The sequence below is a fragment of the Trichosurus vulpecula genome, chromosome 1, assembly GCF_011100635.1.
Source record: "Trichosurus vulpecula isolate mTriVul1 chromosome 1, mTriVul1.pri, whole genome shotgun sequence".
NCBI lineage: Eukaryota > Metazoa > Chordata > Mammalia > Diprotodontia > Phalangeridae > Trichosurus > Trichosurus vulpecula.
Genome location: NC_050573.1, coordinates 91,643,375 through 91,666,598, shown reverse-complemented (window position 1 = coordinate 91,666,598; position 23,224 = coordinate 91,643,375). Strand labels below are relative to the sequence as shown.

At 38.4% G+C, this 23,224-nt stretch overlaps 1 protein-coding gene across 2 annotated transcripts in view; it reads right to left on the bottom strand.

Annotated features, from left to right (window-relative positions):
- The window catches only part of TRAPPC9 (trafficking protein particle complex 9), a 1,018,418-nt gene that overhangs the window by 984,536 nt on the left and 10,658 nt on the right, over positions 1-23,224 (bottom strand). For both annotated transcript variants that reach the window (XM_036742028.1, XM_036742029.1), the window contains exon 3: positions 9,063-9,208. In XM_036742028.1, the coding sequence (XP_036597923.1) occupies positions 9,063-9,208 (146 nt within the window). The remainder of the gene's footprint in view (positions 1-9,062; positions 9,209-23,224) is intronic.

The window sequence follows — 23,224 nt, the reverse complement described above, 5'->3', positions numbered from 1 at the left end:
AAATGACAACACAAATACAAGGGAGCAGTGGCCAAGGAGGGATGTTACTGTCACAGGTGTTGTGAAATGGAGTCACAGCAACTGACTGACATATACCTTCCAGGAATGGTAATGTGGATCAGATTGTCATTCCAAGAGCTGGAGAAGAGGGGGCAGAGGAAGGGAGGAGGTATGATTGAGAGCAGTAACAGAGTGATGGGTCGGTGGGTATGGACTGGGCTAATTATGGTAACTTATCACCAATCAGAAGCCTCAATGCCAAGGGCAGGAGAACCCAGTCCTCAGTGAAAGTTGTAGTACAGGACCATGGGATAAAGATGGTTGGAGAGCAATAATACCATAACTGGGCTATGGTGAATGTTCAGTAATCAGAAGTTATGAGAAAAATTACATATTGATAAAAATCTGAGTTTTTTTTTAAAAACTGATTGAAAATCATGGTCCACTACAATGAAATGTCTCTCACAGAGATAGTGTGGTATGCATACAGAGACCCTAGACTCAAATCCTTCCTCTATTGAGCACAACTTGTGTAACTCAGGTATACTCACAACTTCTCTGTGCCTGATTCCTCATCTTTTTTTCTTATCAATATCAATATAAGGATATCAATAACAATACAAGGAACTTGAGAGTGGAAATTCACTTTACTCACACAGCTCAGTGACCAATCCTCAACCACAATCTTAAGAAAGCTGACCAGGGCACTGAGAAACTATGGTTTGTCCACAGCTAATATATATTAGAGGCAGGACTTAAATCCAGGTAACCTGACTCCAACCCCAGTCTTCTATCCACATTACCTCTCATCCTCATTCTTCTTTTATAAAATGGAAAGACTTCAATGGAAAAGGAAGGAATCTAAAGTGGAAAGGGGGGGACCTCGCCCTTGTCAGGAGGCTGGAAAGTGGTTAAGTGCTACCATAATGGAGAAAGGGAAGAAAAGGGCCAGTTTATACTTAAGAGCTCCAAAAAAATTTGACCACTACTACTAAGCTAATCTTCACAAAGAAAGCAAATAAAGAAGAAAGGGACTCATAATTACAAAAATATTTATAATAGCTCTTTTTGTAGTGTCAAAGAACTGAAAACTAAGGGAGTGCCTGTCATTTGGGGAATAAATGAAAAAATTATGGTATATGAATGTAATATTATAGTGCTGTAAGAAATGATGAAGGGGATAGTTTCAGAGAAATCTAGGAAGACTTATAAGAACTGATGAAGAGTGACATGAGCAAAACCAGTAGAACACTTTATACAGTAACAACAACATTGTAAAGACAAACGACTATGAAAGAACTCTGATCAACACAATGACCAGCTATCATAATTCAGAGGTGATAGATTCAAGGTGCAGATTGAGACATATATTTTTTGTACCTGGTCAATGTGAAAATTTGTTTTGCCTGTATATCTGTTACAAGGGTTTTATTTTTCTTGGATTTGGGGGAAGGTGCAAGGTGGGAAGGAGAGAAAATAGACTTTTGTTCATTGAAAAACTAGAATTTCATATAAAAACAAAGACGTGAAGTTCTTCCTGAAAAGGAGTAAACTATGTGCTCTGAGGAAGAAGTAGTTTTATGTCCTCCAAAGAATGATATAGTACAGCCACAGAAGCTATCAAGTGAGAGATCATACTGTAAAGGTCAGAGAAAAAAGACAAGGATAGTTTGAGTTGGCTATTCCCTGCTCAGACAAACCAAAAAAAAAAGCTGGTAACAACTGAGAGATCTACTATATTCTAAGAGCAAACATGCAAGATATAACAGTCATACAAGAATTAGCTAATCTTCTATTGTTTCAAGTGGGCACAAAACTGGGCTAAAAATATGATATCTGAGAATGAGACTTAGACTTCTGGACCCCGCTTAAAATATAAGAATCACAGATTCCTTACAAAAATAAAGTACCTCTAACTAAGGCTTCTGAGAATGTATTTGCCTGCAGTCTTACAAATCTAATCAAAAGAGCTCTGAAGAAAAAATGGAATGAAAAAGTCAAGACACTGTCTATGTACATCACCCAAGCTAGATATCATGGAGATAGCTATGATAGAAAAATAAAAATTGAGATACAAAGAAGTTCAAAGGAAGCAAAACACAAGGACAGAGACAGTAGTAAAAAAGTCTCATTTCTAAGATGTATGGAGAGCTAATTGAAATTTATAATGAGTCATTCCCCAACTGATAAATGTTCAAAGGAAATGAACAGGAGGTTCTCAAGGGAAGAAATCCAAGCTATCAATAGTTATATGAAAAAAATGCACTAAATCACTAAATAATTACAGAAATACAAATTAAAACAACTTAAGCTTTACTTTATATCTATGAGGTGTGAGGCAAAGTTGACAAAAACAGAAAATGATAAATGCTGGAGAGGCTGAGGGAAAGTAGGTATATTAATTAATGCTCTCTCTGTTGGAACTGTTAAGTGGTCTAGTCATTCTGGAATAAAGGATGGAGTCATGCACAAAGAACTTTTAAACTGTGCATACCCTTTGACTCAGCAGTACCACTACTAAGTCTATACTTCAAGGAGATCAAAGAAAGAGGAAAAGAACTCACATGTATAAAAATATTTATAGTAGCTCTTTTTTGTAGTGGCAAAGAAGTGGAAACTGAGAGGTTGCCTATCAACTGGGGAATAGCTGAACAACTTATGGCATAGGAATGTGAACAGAATACTTACTGTTTTACTGTAGGAAATGATGGAGTATTGTCAGAGAAATCTAGGAAGACTTGTATGAACTGATGCAGGATGGAGCAGAACCAAGAAAACAATTTATACAATAATAATGACATTGTAAAGACACACAACTTCGAAAGACTTAAGAACTCTGATCAACACAGTGAACAAACAAGATTCTGGAGAACTCATGATGACACATACATTACCCACCTCCTGATAGAAAGGTGATGGACTCAGAATGAAGACCAAGACATATTTCTTTTGGAGATAGCCAATTTGGAAATTTGTTTTGCTTGACTATACATGCTTGTAATGGGTTTTGCCTTTCTTGCTTTCCTCATTGAGGGTGGGGGAAGTGGAAGGGACAGAAGACAGACCTTTAGTTGAAAAAAGTACAATTCTACTTTTTCTGCTTTTTTATGCTTCTTATTCTTTTGATTAAGGTATACATATCCAGAATCATATTCTAGTCATGCATTTCATCCCACCAAGTGGCAACTGTGAAGTCAAATTTACCTCTTTGCATTAACCTATAGGTATTTTTGCTTGTTGCCTAAACTATGGACATTTGTGTGTAAATATCTGCCTTCTTAGTGAGCCAAGAATCCTGCACCTCTATAAGCTTTGCTTGTATTTTACTTTTGATGGAATTAAATGCTGCCTTCTTTGAGATGGATGAACTATCCTACTGGTAAATCCTGTGAAGTTCTCATTTTTCATTTAGCAGCTTTTGAATTTCCCCATCAATTTCATCAAACCAGTCTTGATGTTTGCAAGTGTTCTGACCCAGATGAGCAAATGCAGTGCTATATATCAAACCTCTGAAAGCTGCCCACTCCTTCTCTGCTCCACTGTTGCCAACTATATATTGGCTCAACTTTCCCTCCAAATTAGCAACAAACTGTTCTGGCTCAGAAAAACATTCTAATATGTTGGCGTTAAATTCTTCTGGTAGTCATTTTGCCTTGGGGCCACTGCTTTTGTCAAATGCAAATATTTAGCTTGGAGAGAATAAATCTATGATCAGTCCAGCACTCTGCACCACACATTGCCTTCATCACTCTTATATCATTACAATCACACAGTCTACTAAATGCCAATGTTTGCTGCAAGGGTACATCCTTGAATTGCATTTAAGTAAAAGGAAGACAGTGTTGGTGATAAGGTCATAAGACACACAAGTCTTCTCAAGTAAGTGACCACTGCTGTTGCTGTTTTCAACCCTATTCCTCTTAAGGACTCCCTGCCATGTCTAGTAGTCTGAGCCTACTCTGGCATTAAAGTCACTCAAAGTTATATAAGCTTGTCCTCTTTTGGCACACTAACAATAAGGGTCTCGGGGTCGTCATAAAATTTTTCTTTGTCCTCATCAGAGTTTGTCATGGTAGGAGCATACACACTGATGATGGTGGCATGACACTTTCCTTCAAGTGGCAATCGCATTGTCATGAGCCTAGAATTCACTTCTTTTGGTAGGCATACAAGCTTACTGACTAGATTAGTTTGGATTGCAAAACCTACACCAGCTTCATGGCACTACCCGCAACAAGAGCTGTTTGTCTTTCATGTCTACTGAATTTTGTATTGTCTATAAGTATGTACATATTCCAGGTACCAATGGTGAGTGGAATCATCTTTGCAGAAGTTTTTGTACTGTTTTTGTGTTTTGACAACAGGGTGGGATCCCAGCCTGCCACGGTAATCAGGCCAGTGTTGGGTAAGCAGACAATTTTTAGGGAACCTTTTCTAGCCCCTTCCTCACACCAAGAAGTGAGCAGTGCAATCTTTAAAGGGCTGCTCAGACACCCAGGGAGCCACCGAATCCCACTACTGCTTCCAGTCACAAGATGACCCTATCGCCTAGGCTGCCTATGTGCAGGATTGTGATTACAGTTTCCGGTGTATCCACACCTGCTGCTTCATCACTTGCCTGTCACCACAGGACTTTGAGATAGGTTAAAAATGGTAAAATGGTATAGGTGATGTCTTTTGATTCGCGCATAAATTGGATTAAAGTTAGGCAGAGTTGCATGAAGTCATCAGCCTCACTCTCTCTTCCAGAGTCATCACAGACAACTGGTGATGTCTTGAGATGCAGTGGATGACCTTGGTGTCTTCAATGTCTAACCAAACTCTAAGGGATCCACAGTGCCTGCTTCAGCTGCCTTCATGGCCATTGGAACAAACTGTTCTAATCCACTCATTCCATCAGAGGAAGTCTTCACATGCTTGGGGCAGATACCCCCCAACTCACCAACAAGTGTGAGATCCTCAGTTACCCACAACCTGATTTAGCCCATCTGCTCTCAGAAAGGAGGTTCTCAATTCATATATTTCTTTACACTGATTTCCATCAGATTTTGTATAGATGGGAAGGTGAGCATACAGGTCTGTAGTTATTGATGTTCTCTTGGAAGCCTTTTTTCAGTATTAATAAGGTCTGAGATTTTTTTTCCATGCCTTTGGTATATTACCCTCCTTCATATACCTTGTATATTGATCCTTCAATGTCCTCCAGTACAGAACCTCTTTATTTACACTTAGTCCAATCCAGCTGCTTTTCCCATCTTCTTTTTAGTTCTAATTCCTGCTTCTTCTATAAGCACATCCAAGAATGTGATGTTAGGGCACAAATGTAGTAGTTCCACTGTCCTTGATGGAAAAAAACAATTTGTGAAAACAATTTTGGCAAATATTTCCAATTTTCTTCTATTTTTGGTCCTTTCATTTTCATTCTTAAATAACCTTAGATGACTGTGTCACGTTTTCTTTGAACTGGTTTTACCCACCATTATTTCTCTTTGATTTGTGAGATGATGTTGCTTCTAATCTTTCATCTTCTTTCTCCATGATTTGAGAAATGTGTTTATTTGCTTACCTGGTGCTATTTTTGACAGCCATCTTTCTCTTGTAAATGTAATGGTGGCTGACTAAAGCTCCTTCTAGGCTCTTTTGGCCTCCTTTTTGTGAGAATTAATTTATATCAGTTTAGCTTCTGGATGAAGTTATAATTGGTGCTGATGCTGTTCACTTTCCATTTTTCTAGTTCTGGAAGACTGTGCCAGCAGGGTATAAGCTCTGGTAGGTTTTAATGGGATGAAAAGGCTTCAAGTATGGCCTTGGTAACAGACCAGGTCTGTTCTCAGAGGACTAACATGGTGAACTATAGCAAGGTACATTACCAACAGACTTCTTGTCGTTCAGTTGCTTCAGTCATGTCTGACTCCTTTTGACCTCATATGAGGTTTTTTTGGTAAAGATACTAGAGTAGTTTGCTATTTCCTTGTCTAGCTCATTTGACAGATGAAGAACTGAGGCAAACAAGGTTAAGTGATTTGCCCTGGGTCACACAGCTGCTACATATCTAAGGCCAGATTTGAACTCAGGAAGATGAGTCCTCCTGATTCCAAGCCCAGTCAGTGTTCTCACTGCACCATCTAGCTGCCCCAACAAACAGACTAGACACCTGATAATTAATTTTTTTTAACCATGGCAACCCATGAAACAAACAAAAATTTAAAATAGTCCTCAATCTTCAACTCTCAATCAAGTGTGACCTACTTCCACTTCTGCAGGGACAGAGGCAGAAAGACTGGAAAGGTGGCAGCAGTTGCTAAGAATAACCATTTTTAGACCATCAATAAACTTTAATTTGGCTACTGTACGCTAAATGTGAAATCCTTGTTCAGTAAATGGACATATGTGTGAAGGGGTTGAATTGTATAAAGCTTGATATTATTGCTAAGTTAAATCAAAAGAAGGAAATAAGTTGAGGGTAAATAGAAAAATGGCTTACAGTTATTTCTTGGAGAGATTAAAAAAAGAGTTTTAGTGTACTCTTAAAATCAACTAAAAATATTACTCCATGGGATATTTGGTAATCACTCATTACAGTGCTACTTAATATTTGAAAAAAAATGATAATAATTGTAGATATGCACCAAATTTGTTTGCAGAGAATAAAATAGTAGAGAAATTCTAAAAAGAACTTAATAAGACCCTTCACAATAAATCAACATACATTCTGAGAGTTAGTGTCTTCAATGTAAAGGTAGGTAAAAGTGTGAGGATAGAGACAAATGTAGGGAAAATATATGCAAGAGAGGCCAAAGACTATAAAAACAACATCAAGTGATAAAGCTCAAAAAGAGCTAGGACTGGCAAGAGAAGTTAAAGGCAGTGAAGAGAAGGCTGTTAGCTATATTTGGGGGGAAAAGCAGGATCAAAGAAAGGCTACGATCTTTGCTTGGGGTGGACATGACAATGATAATTGCCAAAAGAGAGAAAGCAGGAGTCTTCAAATCTTTTTTTTTTTTATCTATCAGAGAAAATTATCTTTCCCTTGGAAACGACAGACAAAAATGGCTAACATGAAGTTGACACTGAGGGTAAGTAAGGAGATAGTAAGAGAACATTTAGTAGCCCTTAATGAATTAAACTGTAACTTATGTAAACAACAAGCGAACTACTATGGCCCAAGTGAACTACATCCTCAGGTTCTGAAAGAACAGAAAGATGAGACTGCTAGGCCTCTGTTAGTAATATTTGAAAGATCATGGAAAAAAGGGAAGTTTCACAAGATTAGAAAAGAAAAAACACAATTTTCAAAAAAGGTTAAGAGAACAGTCTGCAACTATAGGCCAGTGAGCTTGACTTCAATTCCCCAAAAAACTCCACAACAAAACATTAAAGTTGCTGAATATTTAGAGGGAAACAAATAGTGATTACCAAGAGCTAGAATGGCTTTATTAAGAACAAGTCACATCAGATAAATCTTACTTCAGTTTTTAAAGGGTAACTACACTGGTAGATAAGAGGAATGTTTGTCATAAATATACTTTACCTAGTTTTTAGCAAGCTATTGATAAAGTGTCTCATACTATTCTTGTGAAAAAATAACCAAATAAGAAATAGAAATTACAATCAGATGGATTCAGAACTAAATGACTGGCCAGATTAAAAAGAAATGATAAATGATTCATCGTCAGTATGGCAGAAAGTCTCTAGTGGAGTGCTTCAGGTATCTTGGCTTTGGCTACATGCTGTTTAACATTTTACCAAATACTTGGTTGAATCTACACATTCCTTGAAAAGTCTAAATCCAAAAGGATCTTAGCAGGCTTAGCACTGGGCTGAATGTAATAAAATGAAATATATTAGGAATAAAAATAAAGTTTTACACTCAGGTAAAAAATCAGTTTCACAAGTACAAAATTGGGGGAGCAGGAGCTTAATGACTACAAGCTTAATACAAATCAGTAGCATGAAAAGGACAACCATAAAAAAAAGCTAATGGAATACTAAGAGAAATAGCTTCTCAGAATAAGCAGGTGATAGCCCCTCTGTACTCTGCCCTAGCCAGACTGTGTTAGGTCAGGGGCAGCTAGGTAGTACAGTGAGTAGAGCACCAGCCCTGGAGTCAGGAGGACCCGAGTTGAAATCCGACCTCAGACACTTGACACATGTACTAGCTGTGTGACCTTGGGCAAGTCACTTAACCCCAATTGCCCTGCCTTCCCCCCTCCAAAAACAAAAAAAACAGACTGTTAGGTTCTGGGCACTTCACAAATAAAAACAAGCTAGTATTTCATATTTTGTATTACAATATATAAAATATAGTATAACTTCTCTTCCACCAGTTGCTAAGCTCCTTCAGGGCAAGGCCTATGTTTTATTCATCCTTAAATATCTCTGAATCCTATTCTCCAAGTCAATAATATACTTTCCCACTCTACCTACCTGCTTCAGACCTCAAAATACATTTTGTTTTACGTTTCTTCACTGCATTTATAATGTCCTCCTTCAATACGTCATTGTGACATGTCAGTAACCCCAGATTTCCAAAAGCAATGCCAGCAAGGTACAGGCCTGGGCAGGTCATATCAGGTTAAACAGAGGTCTAGAGATGAATTTTATAACTTTTTTCCAAGAACTAGCAGAACTAAGTCTACAGAAGCTTATCACCAAGTAAGTCAGAGAATAATGAATTTTCTGGCCACAGAAAATCTCAAAGACCACCTACTCAGCAATGGAAGAATTATGATCTGCACTGATGGAAGGAGTACTAATACCAATTAAATCACAGGTTCTTAATACATTATATCTTATAATTATCTATGTGTCCCGTTCTCTAGTAGAGCAGAAACTATACACATGCATAACCTTCCCATCTAACATTGTATCTAAAGGGCCAGCACTGTATTCAGCACACAGGAGACATGATGTTTGTTGAATGCATTATTCTTTATTCTCCCACAGCACCTAACTCAGGTCTTTTTTCATAACAAACATTGCTAAGTGTTGCTGAAATCAAAAGAATTCCAGGTAACAAAGAAAGGCTATCATTCCAACAGAAGCTCATCAAATCATCTTACCTCCAAGCCATAAAAAGTCATTCACAGACCGCAGAAGCTCCACAGACATGTGGTAATGAACCAAGGAATCTTGTAGCATCCCTGCCTGAAGGCATAAGTCACCAACATGTTTCCGCATCCGCCCTTGACACCTCTTCTTATAGTGTCTAGAAGAGAAAGTGCAATTCAAGTGGATAATTATTCATCCAGGACCTCTTATCTCATAAGCATGCCACTTAAGCACTTTTCCTCTGACTCATTCCTGAAAAAATGCTAATAAGAAAATTTCACCTTATTGGAGAATCATTAGATTAAGAGCCGGAAGAGCCCATAGAGGTTATCCAGTCCAACCCCTACATGTTATAGATAAGAAAACTGAGGCCCACAGGTTAAGAGGTTAAGAGACTTGCTCAGGGTCACACAGCTACAAAGTCTAGGATGAAATTCAAACTCAGATCTTCCTAATTCCTGATCCAGAATTCTATGTATTCTGTCACACTACCTCACCTCTATCCCATGCTTCCTCACTTAGCATTCAAAGTCAGCAAACAATAACTATGTTGGAGGGAAGAGTGGATTGTGTTCAGGAAGGGAGCTAAAGGTTTTTTTCATCTCTTCTGACAATGGCCTATGATTATTTCTTTTCTTTTTAAAATCTACTGCCTTAACCGTAAACTTAACTTCACTTAAAATGATAGCTAGATAATATCTCCCCTTTATGGGGCAAGAGATTCCTCCTTTAAGCTTCACTACATACTTATTTTCTGGCCTCTGCCATGAGACCCTAGCACAATACCATTTCGCAACAGTGTCTTAATGGTGCGTTAAGAGGGTAGATTGAATGGGACATCAATAGCTCTTTAAAAGTTGACAAGAATCTTCACTGAATAATGCAAAAGCCTTTAAAAATAGTGGCAGTTAGTGGAAAGAGCACCACACTAAAAGGTAAGAGACTTCTGTTCTAGTAAGCATTTCATCCCTTGCTAATACATCACCTTGGCCATACCTCTTCAGTTCATCTGCAAAGAGCCTTAATATAGAAGCCTGAGCCGGGTGATCCCTTTGGGTTCCTTTTAAGATCTGATTCTGTGACTTATATTAAAATGGAGAATAAATTCCTTTGCAACTTTCTTGAAAGTTTTGGAGAGTGATTTGGTTATATTCAAAACACAAGTTTTTGTTTTTAACAATATTCTATCAGCTAAGGAATGAAGAAGCAAGAGAACCCCAAATTCTTTACTTTACTTCCCCAACTATAAAGCAATACTACTTGTATTACTCCTAATGAGTTCCTTAATAGCTACATTCAGAGCTGGGCCTTTGAAGGTTTGAGGATGAAGAATAGGTAAAAAGCTGGAAACGTGGCTAAGAGGCTGGTTATTTCAAAGCACAGCTATAAGAGGTAAGAAAACTCTTGAAGCTGTGTGACTATAAGCAAATTACTTAACCTCTCTCAACTTCAATCTCCTCATCTGCAAAATGAGGATAATGATAACACCTACCTCCCAGAGTTGTTGGACAGATCAAGTAAGATCTTTTACATATATGTTTTACAAACCTTAACGCGTTACATAAATGCTAGATATTTTGAGGCCCAAGTGAAAAACATAATATGAGAATAATTCACTAACACTTCAATATCTACTCAAACTAGCTCTACCTTTTTTCCTTCTGCTGATGCCTAGATACACCTTTTTCTCTATGTCTGTATGTCACTCCCTCTACACAAGCCCATCCTCACTTCGTCCCTCCCCAAATCCACATTCTCACCGAAGACAGGGGAAACTTTGACCAAGAAAGAATAGAGCACTACCACCAATGGCCCCCTTAACACCCATGCAGAATTCTCAAAGGACTACTGAAACACTGCTTTTACAGTTTCCTGGGGACCTCTCCTCTCAGTGAGTCAAAAACATTTACTAAATAACAGACAGCTCTGCTAAACGTGAACTCTAGTGATGTTTGTCGGGGCTCTCCTGCCAGTCTCCATATCCCAAGCTGGTATATCTCAAAAAACTATGAAGGTCTTTAGGATGGTACCACAGTCTTAGACTATAAATGCTTATAATCATCAACGTCTGACTTGCTCTGTTTGACTACTCATGGTAACATGCACAAGCAGATAGTTAATAAGTGCTTTCTGATGCCTAAGAATAAGTTCTAGTCTAAAGGAATTGGAGAAATTCATGCAGGCCAAGATCACAGCAAAGAATAGCAAGGCTTTCATAAGTAAGCTTGTTTCAGCCTGTTATTCAATGTTATTCACTTGTCAAAGGCTGTCTCCATAAAGGCCTAGGGACACATACCTATCTTTATTCAAGTGTATCAGCATTTTCCTCCCTATTTGACCCCGTTCCTGGAAACAGTGATGTTTGGAGGCCACTTATAAAATTAGAGAACACAAGTGTACTCCCTAAGGGTTCAATTTTCTAAATACTGTAAAACACCTATTAACCATAATACCCAAGGTACAGGGGTTCATTAACCAAGAATTAACCTAAAATCCCTTTGTTTCAGCCCTTATTGTTGATATTCTTTACTAGGGACAGGAAAAGGAATTGTACTTTCACTGACATAGGAAACTCCCAGATGAGAAAACTCCCTCTACCAATGAAGATTGAAATCTTCTATGCAACTTATAATCTTAGAGGGCTGCCTAGAGCATTGAGTGGTTAAGTGATTAGCCCAGGGTCACAAAGATAGTATCAGAGGCAGGACCTGATCCAGTCTTTCCTGGTTCTGAGGACATCTCTCTATCCACTACACCATCCTGCCTCTATTTCTAGAGATATTCTTTCTAAAACAATTAATATACTTTCCTGATAAGCTTACTAAGCATCAGAGACTAAACACAGGTAGATGTTTCTTTGACAAAGATTATGATGACTCAACTTCTTGCTGTACCTGAGATTTATTTCGAACAAAAGGCAACATAGCATATTGAAATGAGCCCTAGAATTGAAGTCCAAGAACCTGGTTCTCATCTGAGATCTGCCCCTCTATGGTCTTGGACAAGTAGGAAAAATAAACCCAGGTTTCCTCATCTGTAAAATGATGATAATAGTATTTAAACTATCTTCTTCATGGGATTATTGGGATCAAATGAGATGATGTACACAAAATTCTTTGTTAGCATATTATTATGAGGAAATCTCATTGTATAGAAATTTAGGCATATAAAACGTAATAGGATACTATGATCTAAGATTATGGATCAGTTTAGAGGCAGGAGGGACTTCAGACATTGTCAAACTCTCTCACTTTACAAATGAGGAAAATAAGGTCAAAAGAACCTAAGTAATTTCCCCAAGGTTACACAGATGGCAGAGCCAGAATTCAAATCTAGATCATGGGAAAAGAGATTTAGAACTAAAAGGAACCTTAAAGGCCATCAAGTCCAACCCCCTCACTTCACAGGTGAAGCAAATAAGGCACAGAGAAGTTAAGTGATTTGCCCAGCATCATCCAGCTAGAGTTTGAGGCAGTATTGAAAGCCCAGTCTTCCTAACTTCAGGTCCACTGAGATACCAATGGTGTTAAACTCAAACAGAAACCAATTCCTGCCAGCAGCATACTGACCTAGAAAACAACATAATAACATTATCTACGTCCTACTGTATCTCATGTATTTTATTAAATATTTCCCAATTACATTACATGGTTCTCCTGCACTCTGCTGGCAACAAAATTTGACCCCTCTGCAGTACAATGCTGTCTAATAATCCAGTGGTTTTTTGCATGCACCGTGCTGCCTCCAACAGTTCACATTTACACAGGGCTTGCCTGTTACAAAGCGCAGAATGTTTACTGGTCAATGGCAGGGACTATGTTTCATATTTCATTTGCATCCCTTATAGCACCTAGAACCACACTGATTATATAGAAGGGTAGAAGGGGCCCAAGAAATATTTACTGATTAAAGTTGGTTTATTTGTTTGTTTTTTCATTAACCATTTTCTCTTAAAAATAGACACAATTTGTTGTGCTTAAAATAAAAACACTAATAGAGCCCCTACAGGTAAGTGGAGAAATTTTTCATTATCATATAACATTCACCACTTCGAAGACCTAGATAGCTAAGCAAGGCCCTTTCAACAGCTGGAACTAAACAGAAGGAGGTGTGAAAAATAGCACTGTGACAGCAAAATGGTGGTTGACCTTTTCCACCATGACTACCCACCCAAGCAAGGCTCCAGTGAAATAGGATGATGCTGGCCATGGAAGTCACTTCAACCACAACTCCAAATACACTGAAGTGAGTGAGATGAGTAGAGGGGCCTGCATGGTGGCACCCAATAGATGCTGCTAATTGAAGAGCTCATCCTTCTAACTATAAAACCATATCTGGTTTCATTCAGATTCCCCTATGTAGTACCTTTAATCCATCTTAAAACTGTGGCCTTTAGGGTAAGTCCTTTGCATCAGTGGCTGCCTATAAAGCATGTTTGGGGAAGTGCTGTACCTATACCCCAAAATAGCTCTGACACGACCTTCTCCAATCCAGATTTGAAATTTCCACCATTAAAGTCACTCCTTTGGATTGGAAGAAACAAAATCATGGTCATTGTTTCAGTGGGAAGAGAAGTCAAATATATTTTCATTTATTCAGGGGTTACCTTCAAGTAAGGTGCTCTTTACACCTTAGACTAAAATCACAAGACTTAGAATTATAAGTAACCTTAGAGGATACCTAGCACAACCTTTTCAGTTTACAGATAAGAAAATGAGTAGTAATATGGCCAAAATTTGCACCCAAGTCCTACAATTCCAAATTCAGCAGGAGTAATAATAGTTAACATTTACGTAGCCTTATAAGGTTTGAAAGTGCTTTAAATATATCATGAAATTTGATTCTTGCACCAACTCTGAGAGGTACATGCTATTATTATCATCCCCATTCTACAGAAAATGAAAATTAGACTAAGAGAAATCAAGTGACTTGCCCAAGATGACACACTTAGTGAGTATCTAAGGCAGGATTCAAACTTAGGTCTTTTTAAGTCCAAGTCCAACACTCTCTCCACTACACTACCTAGGTGCCTCAGAACAGAATATGGCAGCAAATAAATAATTTTTGCTTTGCAGAAGGGATAGGATAATGCCCAAAGTAATCCTGTAGACCCAGATGCGCTACAAGAGACTGGGCAGTGAGAGAATAACATAAGAGCACTAGATCTCTAGGGCATAAGGGACTGAAAAGGAGAAGACAGCCTACAAAAGTAAACTGGACCTGTTTCCCAGGCTTGCCTGGGTTTAGCTCAGCTTCTGGCAGCCTCAGCATTATATCAGCCCTCTGGGAGTCCTCCAGATACAGAGCCATCTAAGTTCTCTGCAGAGGAGATGAGCCCTCCCCACCAGGTATACCCTAAATTAAACTGCAATCTCAAGATCAAAACCAATCTCTAAAAGGTAAAGTAGATTTAAAAGGTAGGGAACTTTTTTTTTGAGCATCTGCTTTTAAAACTTTGAGCTCCAAATTCTCTCCCCTCTTCCCTCCCGCTCCACTCTCTCTAAGAAGGCATGCAATTTGACATAGGCCACACATGTATCATTATGCAAAACACTCCCATAAATAGTCATGTTGTGAAAGACTAACTATATTTCCCTCCCTCCTATCCTGTCCCCCTTTATTCGATTTTCTCCCTTGACCCTGTCCCTTTTCAAAAATGTTTGCTTTTGATTACTTCTTTCCCCTATCTTCTCTCCCTTCTAAGTTGTTTTTGCACGCAACTGGGAAATAAGATATACAGATAATGGGGCATAGAAATCTATCTTGCCCTACAAGAAAGTAAGGGGGAAAGGGATGGGGGGGGGAGTGGGGTAACAGAAAAGAGGGCTGACTGGGGAACAGGGCAATCAGAATATATGCCATCTCGGAGTGGGGGGAGGGTAGAAATGGGGAGAAAATTTGTAATTCAAAATCTTGTGGAAATCAATGTTGAAAACTAAAAAATATTAAATACTAAAGTATGGAATTCAAAAAAAAAAGGTAGAGAACTAATATTAGCTTAGGGATAGTCAAAGGTGTTCATTCCTCTATTCAGGATGGAATGACCTCTGTAAATATTTTGCACACACAAAAATAATTTACCATAAAAAAGATTTTCTTAAAACATCCTCCTTCCAAAACAAAACTATTTTTACTATCTTCTAAAAAAAATAATGCTTGGGGCAGTTAGGTGGCACAATGAGTAGAGTACCAGCCCTGGAGTCAGGAGGACCTGAGTTCAAATTCGACCTCAGATACTTGACACACTTACTAGCTGTGTGACCTTGGCAAGTCACTTAACCCCAATTGCCTTGCCTTCTCCCCTCCAAAAAAATGAAAAAAACAAAACAAAACAAAATAATGCTTAACCCAGCACAAGTCTGCAAACTTTGCATTTTACATGGTAAGTATAGAAACTATGATTAAAAATGAAAATTCAGCACAATTAAGTGAAATGAGAAAATCAAAGTCAAAATGCCTTCTTATGGATAAAATAAACCTTGCACATTCTACATAATACTACATACCTAGCTCATCAAATTGGTCAAGTTCGAAAGGCTTCAAGTAGGGCCTTGTGATAGCCTGTGTCTAGGCCAAATTAGAAAAGAGGGCAAAAGATTAGCCACCAAGTAGTGAAAATTTTGGCCACAACAATTCAACAGACTATCTACCAAGGCATGGAATGGCTATGATCTGCGTCAGTGCTGAGATCATATAATCATGTATCTTTTAATTACTTAAGTAATAAGTAATAAACATCTTTAATGAAGAAGGGGTCGAATTAAAGTTGAATTCAACTACCACTCTCTGGATCTTTTTAAAACACAGTTGGGCGTTATTTTATCAAATCTAACAGCTTCAGAGTCAGGTAAGCCTGGATTCAAGTTCTTACATAGGCTAGACATATCTGGGCAAGTCTCTTAACCATTCAATGACACATCAAACTTTCTAAAAGTGAAAGTTAAGGAAGGACCCAGGCTCTCACCTAGCAAATCAGCCCAGTCAGTAATGGCTTTAAAATGTAAGCTCCTTGAGGGTAGAGACAGTTTTATTTTTATCTTTAGATCCCAGCACTTTGTATGGTGCCTGGCTCAAAGTAGACACTTCATAAATACTGGCTGAATTAAATAAGTTTCAGAACAGTAAGGGAGTCTTCTCCAGAAGGTCCCTATACAAAGGAAACCCCATGTCTGGACAGAGAGACATACATACAACTGGATAGCTAAATAAATTAATTTAAAAGATAAATAAAAATAAATAGAATTATAAGCTCCCTGACAGCAAAAATATGGGAAAGGTTGTATACATATAGTTTGTAAATCCAAGTTTTATAGACAACAACATTAAAAAAAAGACTATAGAGCTCATATTTAAAAATATATATATGCACAGAAACTTCTCATTGCTATTATATGTGCATATACCATCTGGTACCTGTGTACATATAATAGATAAGTGCCAGAAGTAAAACCTATCTTAAAATGAAATAATTTTGTTTTATGTAACTATAAACTCTACCAAAGAGATCTGAAATCCCTGAAATTAAATGCATATAGACATTTAAACAAGAATTTTCCTAATAAATCCATGTCTAAAGCAATCAACTATATTCCTAAAAGCAAATTATATTCAATTACCTGTTTGAAGAAGTTTATTCCATTCAAACATTCCACAGTCTCCCCTTCATGTATTGTTGTCAACTGTTAGTCAATATTTGGTAACAGTAATCCAAGACATCTATTCAGTTATCACAAAGGCAATGTGTGGAAGTGATGGGAAAAAATCCAGTTGTGGAAGGAAAGGAAGCAAAGACTGGTGATCACTTGTAAGGAGTGTCATAGAGGAGATTCTTCCTTGGATACTGGTTGGCCTAGATAAGCTATGAGGTCCCTTCCAACTCTGAGTTTCTGCAGCTCTATGAGCTGAAGAGGAATGCTAGCTGAACAAACCACTTTATCTCTATAGGGTTCAGTTTCATTACTAGTAAAATGATGGAGTAGGACTAAGTGATCCCTATGGCCCTTCCAACTCTAAATCATAGGAACCTATGAAGTTCCAGTTGTAGGCGCAAAAGAGATTCAGATGTGAATTTCTAAAGCTATAATCTGCCAGTGATATAACACACCTCCTCACTGGAGCACCCTAGTCTTAACACTCTCCCACGCTTTATCTTCATTTATGACAACACCGTACATCTCAAGGAAACCCACACATCTCCCACTAGAAGTGTATCCTGCTGAGCTGGTCCCTTCCTTTTCCCTCACCCATCACCCCAAGGGTCAGTGCCCCAATGCTTGCAGCAGTTCTGATGCTATAAGAGGCAGGGCTGAAACCTTGATCTAGGTGAAGTCGGGCTCAATCCCATGTGCCAATGCTCCTTTTAAATGTCAGGAAGCATTTGGAGTTGATTATAACTTAATGGCTAATGGATACCTGCTCATCAATGATAAATAATTTTGCAGAGGTTGCCTATAATGGCTTTTATTCTCCGCCTAACACTTTATTTAAATGTCAATATGGGGCCATAAGAATGTAAATGGAAAGAACACAAAAGCAAACTGAATGCTGTGCATTAAAATGACCAAGACTGTTCACAAAGAAGAAATGAGAAAACCTCTCTCCCTCATTTGCAGAGGTAAGAGACTATGGTCATGGAACACTGCATACACTGTCACATACCAATGATGTCTGGTTAGTTGTGCTTAAAAGCCTTTTTTTTTTTCTCCTTTATTTTTTAATACAAGGGTTGCATCCCTGGAAAGGGGAGGGAAGAAAGAATATATTCAGAAACGAAGGTGATGTAAAAACAAAATATTTCAATAACAATTTTTTTCATGTCAATGTGATTTGTTGGCACATCAAAAAGAATAAACACATAAACAGGCAGTTTTCAACAAAGAAAACAAAACTACCTATAGTCATATGAAAAAATGTTCTAAATCACAACTGAATTAGAGAAATGCACATTAAAACAACTCTGAGGTACCACCTCATACCCATCAGATTGGCTGACATGACAGAAAAGCAAAATGACAAATGCTGGAGGGGATGTGGGACACTAAAGCACTATTGGTGCAGTTGTGAACTAATCCAACCATTCTGGAGGGAAATTTGGAACTATGTTCAAAGGGCTATAAAAATTTACATACCCTTTAACCCACTACTAGGAAAAGGACCTATATGTACAAAAATATTTATATAGCTCTTTTTGTGGTGGCAAAGAATTGAAACTGAGGGGATGCCCATCAATTGGGGAATGACTGAACACGTTGTGGTATATGATTGGGATGGACTACTATTGTGTTATAGGAAATAACAAGCAGGAGCCTTTCAGAAAAATCTGCAAAGACTTACATGAACTGATAAAAAGTGAAGTGAACAGAACCAGAAGACGAATATACACTGTAAAAGCAATATTGTATAACGATCAACCAAGAATGGCTTAGCTATTCTCAGCAATACAACAATACAAGACAAACCTGAAGGACTTATGATGAAAAATGCTATCCACCTACAGAAAACGAACTGATGGAGTCTAGATGCAAATCGAAGCATGCTTTTTTTTTAACTTCATTTTTCTTGGGTTTCTTTCTGTGTTTTGTTCGTTTTTCTGTGTTTTTCTTGGGTTTTTTGTCTGTTTTCTTCATAACATGACTAATATGGAAATGTTTTGCATTACTGCACATATATAAACTATATCAAATTGCTTGCTCTTTGAAGGAGGGGGAAAAAGGAAGGAAGGAGAGAATTTGGAACAAAAAAATTTTTTAAAGCAGTGCTAAAAATTGGTTTTACATGTAATCAGAAAAAAACAAAAAATATTTTTGAAAAGAATAAACACAAGTCTTATTTACTGATGAGGGCACAGTCTCTGGGAACCCCTTGAACCCTTGAACTCTCCTTGAATCTTGCCACTCGACCTGGCCTTGGCCTGAGGCTATAACCATTAAGCCCAAATGCCTACCTTGCCCAGTCCTCTATTGTCCAGCTGTTTCCCACCCTTAATCCTATTTCCCATCCTTAATCCTGATCAATATATCTATACCCTAGCTCCGCTACCCCAGCCCTTGATGGGTTGTCATTTCCATATAGCCTTCAGCTATTTCCCCCACCCGGGAGTCTGACTTCATCCCAGTCCTTTCAGGCTCCTCCTTAGACTCCTCCTTAAGTCCTTCCCTAGACCCCTCCTCTGGCCACCCCAGACCACCCCTCAATCCCTCCCACAACCTTTGTGTATATAATCTCCATCTTGCCTCCATGAGGTGGGTCAGAACCAATCTAGCTCAGATGGGTCTGGCCCTTTTTCCTTACAGGCGTCGCAAGGGGTGGGATCTCTCGGGGCAGGCTTATTTGGCTAACTCTTAATAAACTTTATCCCTTCCCTTGGCTGAGAAGGCTTGAGTCGAATTCTTTCGGCAGGACCCGGCATGTCGGTACTTTGGGGTGTCGAGCACCTCTCACCCCAAACCCTCATCATTTACTACTCTGCCAGCATCACCAAATGTCATTTTGATGTGCTAGCAGCCCTAAAGAAGATAACAGCCAATAACTAAACTAACTAATCATTAGTTTAAAAAACAGAACTTTTAACACCTCAATAATCGCTCCTCTACAAATTTTCCTAGAACACTTTGGATCCTTCCTAAATACCCCTAGAGCTATAATATCTCCCCCTCCTTCAGTGGAAAGTAAAGACTGGGTAAGTTTTAATCTTTTTTATCTCTAACAGTAGTGTGTGAAGTAGTGAGAGAATAAAGTGTGAAGACTTCACAGGGAATATATATGTATCTATATCTAAAATGTTTTCAATGTTTAGAGAAAAGGGAATACTCTTGACTATGATTCATTTAAATCAAAACTTAACTTTTCATCTGACAACCTATAATAATACTGACCTTTCCCAAGTTTGACTTCCTAGGCTGGAAATATAAAAAACCCAACATAATATGAAATTATCCTAAGTCACACGCTAAAATAATGTCCAGTGAAGACTTTCCATAATTTGTTTTCTATGTGGCCTTGGATGTCATTTAACATCCTTGGCCCTCATCTCTTTATGGGTGAAGAACTGAGGCCCAGTTAATTGCCATGATTATTTATTAGTAACAGAGCCAGACCTAGAATCCAAGTCTCCTGGCTCCTGTGTAGAGGACAAGATGGCCTTCCAGCTCTAAATCTGTGCTCTTATGAGCAATGAATGAAATCGTCTTAATGGTTTGGGCACAGCTTTGACATGTACCCAGCTAATCCTATCACAAAGAAAGGGCAAAGGAGTTCATCTCAAGTTGAAGAAATCCAGGGGGCAGTTTGAGGTGTATTATTTTGGGTTTGGTTTTTTTTTTTTTTTGCATTGATTCAGGATTGTATTTTTCATTCAGCTGTCAATGCTGGAAATTCTTCTCAACAGACCACACAAGGAAATTCTTCTTAACAGATACAAAATATATATGCCCATACAAAAATGAAACATAAAAGCGTCAATGTTTCATTAAGCCTTTCTACCACTTTCATTCACAAGCCCTCAGGCAAGAGAGAGAGAACTTATAGAAATAAGGTTGGTCAACCCTCAAACCCTCACTCAGACCCTAAGGGAATTACTTCCTTTTCACCCAGCCTAAAGGGATGTTTAAACAAGGCAAAGGGGGGTGGGGGTGGTGGGAGGTGGTGGTATAAGATTGCAATGCTTGCTCCAGGGAGAGACAAAGGGACAAACATCAGTCCCAGGAGCCAGAAGAACTGAATTACAGTCATAGCTCAGTCTCTTACTCAATATATAACTTAGGCAAATCACATGACCTCTCTGAGTTTCACTTTTTTCATCTGATAAAAGATGGAGAACTTTAGAGTGCTGGACTAGAGGACCTCCAACATGCCTTAACAGTATGCTATTTTTAATAGTCTCTTAGGGTCTCCAAAATGTTTTACATATATTATCTCATTTGATCCTTAAAACAACCCTTCGGTGTAAGCGCTAATTACCAAAGTGCCTTGATTTTACAGATTAGGAAGCTAAAATGAGGCTGACAGATTGAGTGACTCTCCTAGGGTCACAGGGCTAGTAGTAAGCCAGGGGGTCCTCCTGACTCCAGGTGCATGAATCTACCCACTGTCACCTCCTTGGCTCCCTTCCAACCTAAGAGTCTAAAATTCTGTTCATGTCTCCCTCCTCTCCCCCACCCCACCCATGAACACAAAGGGTCTGCTAAAGTCCCATCTTAACAAGAAAAAATGAGGCAAAGGGAGATTGAATGGTATGGTAATGTAAATGCAGAAGACAACTTAGCACCTCAACTAATTTCTAACCTTCACTTACAAGCACACTGTCTGACTATGCTCAATTGTATACTTATTAAGCCACATCATGCACATAATATATCAACAGCCATGAATCACATGCCTAACAGATGAAATTAAAAGATTCAAATGAAGCCAAGCTCAGTGATCTTAGACCTTCCTAAGCTAATATGACCCACCAAGACAACTATATACCTGACAGAATTAGTATTTCCCACCTTTAAAAAGAGAAAAAATAATACAGATCCATAATGCTAGCAAATTCTAAAGACCAAGCAAGATCCCCAAAGCAAGTATTTTAATACGTATGAAGCATCAGCAGTGGCTAAAGGCAGAAAGGCCAAAAAAAATTTACTAAGTAAACATATGGGTCTAGGCAGCATTAAGCTTTGGTTATATATATATACATATATATATTTAGAAGCAGTGAAGAGCATGGGAAGGCAGCATATATAGAAATCTAGCTAGGTTTTAAATGCATTGTATTCACAGCCTACCTTTTCAGACCCAACAACATACTCACAGGGCAGTATGATAGAAAGAAAAGGAAAAAAAAGAAAGGAAAAAAGGAACAAGCAAAAATTAGAAACACACAAGAACAAAAAATTTTACTAGCTACAACACAACCCAAACCACAAAGAATCTACCACCAGCTTGTGTGTATGTATTTGGGGGCAGAAGTTTAGTTCCAAGTAAAGCACACCAGTAGAGCAATCAATCAGATTTATAATACAACAGGCCAGAGGCCAGTCACTGGAAGCACAACTTGATGAGAGCTGAGGGAGTTACAAGAGTCAGGATCATTTCAAGCTGAATGTGTGGCTCAAAGCATAATAGATTTAAATCTGAAAGATCATCTTATCCAATCTCCAATTTACAAATAAGAAAACCGAGGCCGAGGGAGGTTAAGTGATTTGCCCAAGGTCACACAAGTGGCAAAGCCAGGGATTTGTCCTCTGACTCTACATCTACCCTTCTTTTCTACCATGCCTTGCTGTATCACTGTTGCAGAGAGAATATCAGCAAGAGCTAGAAATCAGTCTCCATTCAAATCATGTTTCAAAGTCAAAAAACTTGGTAGTAAAAAGGTGGAATAGTAAAAGAAGGAAAAGTTTAGCAAGTACCAAATAACAATATAATTGGCTTGTTAATTTTATGTATGCTGAAGATACTGTATTTCCCTCCCCAAATTATGAAGGCTTGATGGTGAAAGCTGAAGAGGGGTCGAAACAATCTGCCCTTAGAAAGCAAGGACGACTTCAGTATCTTGCCCCTACTACTTCATGGTTTCAAAGACTTTTAAGTGTATTACATGCCCCATGATCTTCACCACAACCTGTGAAACAGGAAGTAAGCTGGATATACCAACAGTGTGGCCCCTTCTTACAAACCAGGAAGTCAAAGCTCTGAGGGTCAGTGACTTGCCCAAAGTCACACACCAAGGAAGGCCATGATAAAGCTTGGACTTCTGAATTCAGATCTTCTAGCTCTGATTCCAGGATTCTTTCTACACCACTGCTTTTCAAACCAAAGGGCAGCATTGAGAGCTATTTCACTTGATACCCTGGTGTATTTAATATTCACAGATGAGTTTGTGGGTTTTGCCCCTTTAAAAAGATTATTTTGATTTGTTCCTCACAACCACCTTGTAAAGTAAAAGTAAATTTGATCTTTTCCAAGTGAGGAAATAAAGCACCTGCTACGTGCCAGACACTGTGCTATTAGAACCTGGAGATACAAGACAAAATTGTGAAGAAGCTTACATTCTACTGATTTCCCAAAACTATAAAACACAGCAAGAGAAGAGGCCCAGATTGCTTTGCACTTGATTCACAATACTGTGTTGGGCCCAGTCTCTCTCACTCACTTTCAGCTCAGAATTAACCTACAGCCCAGAATG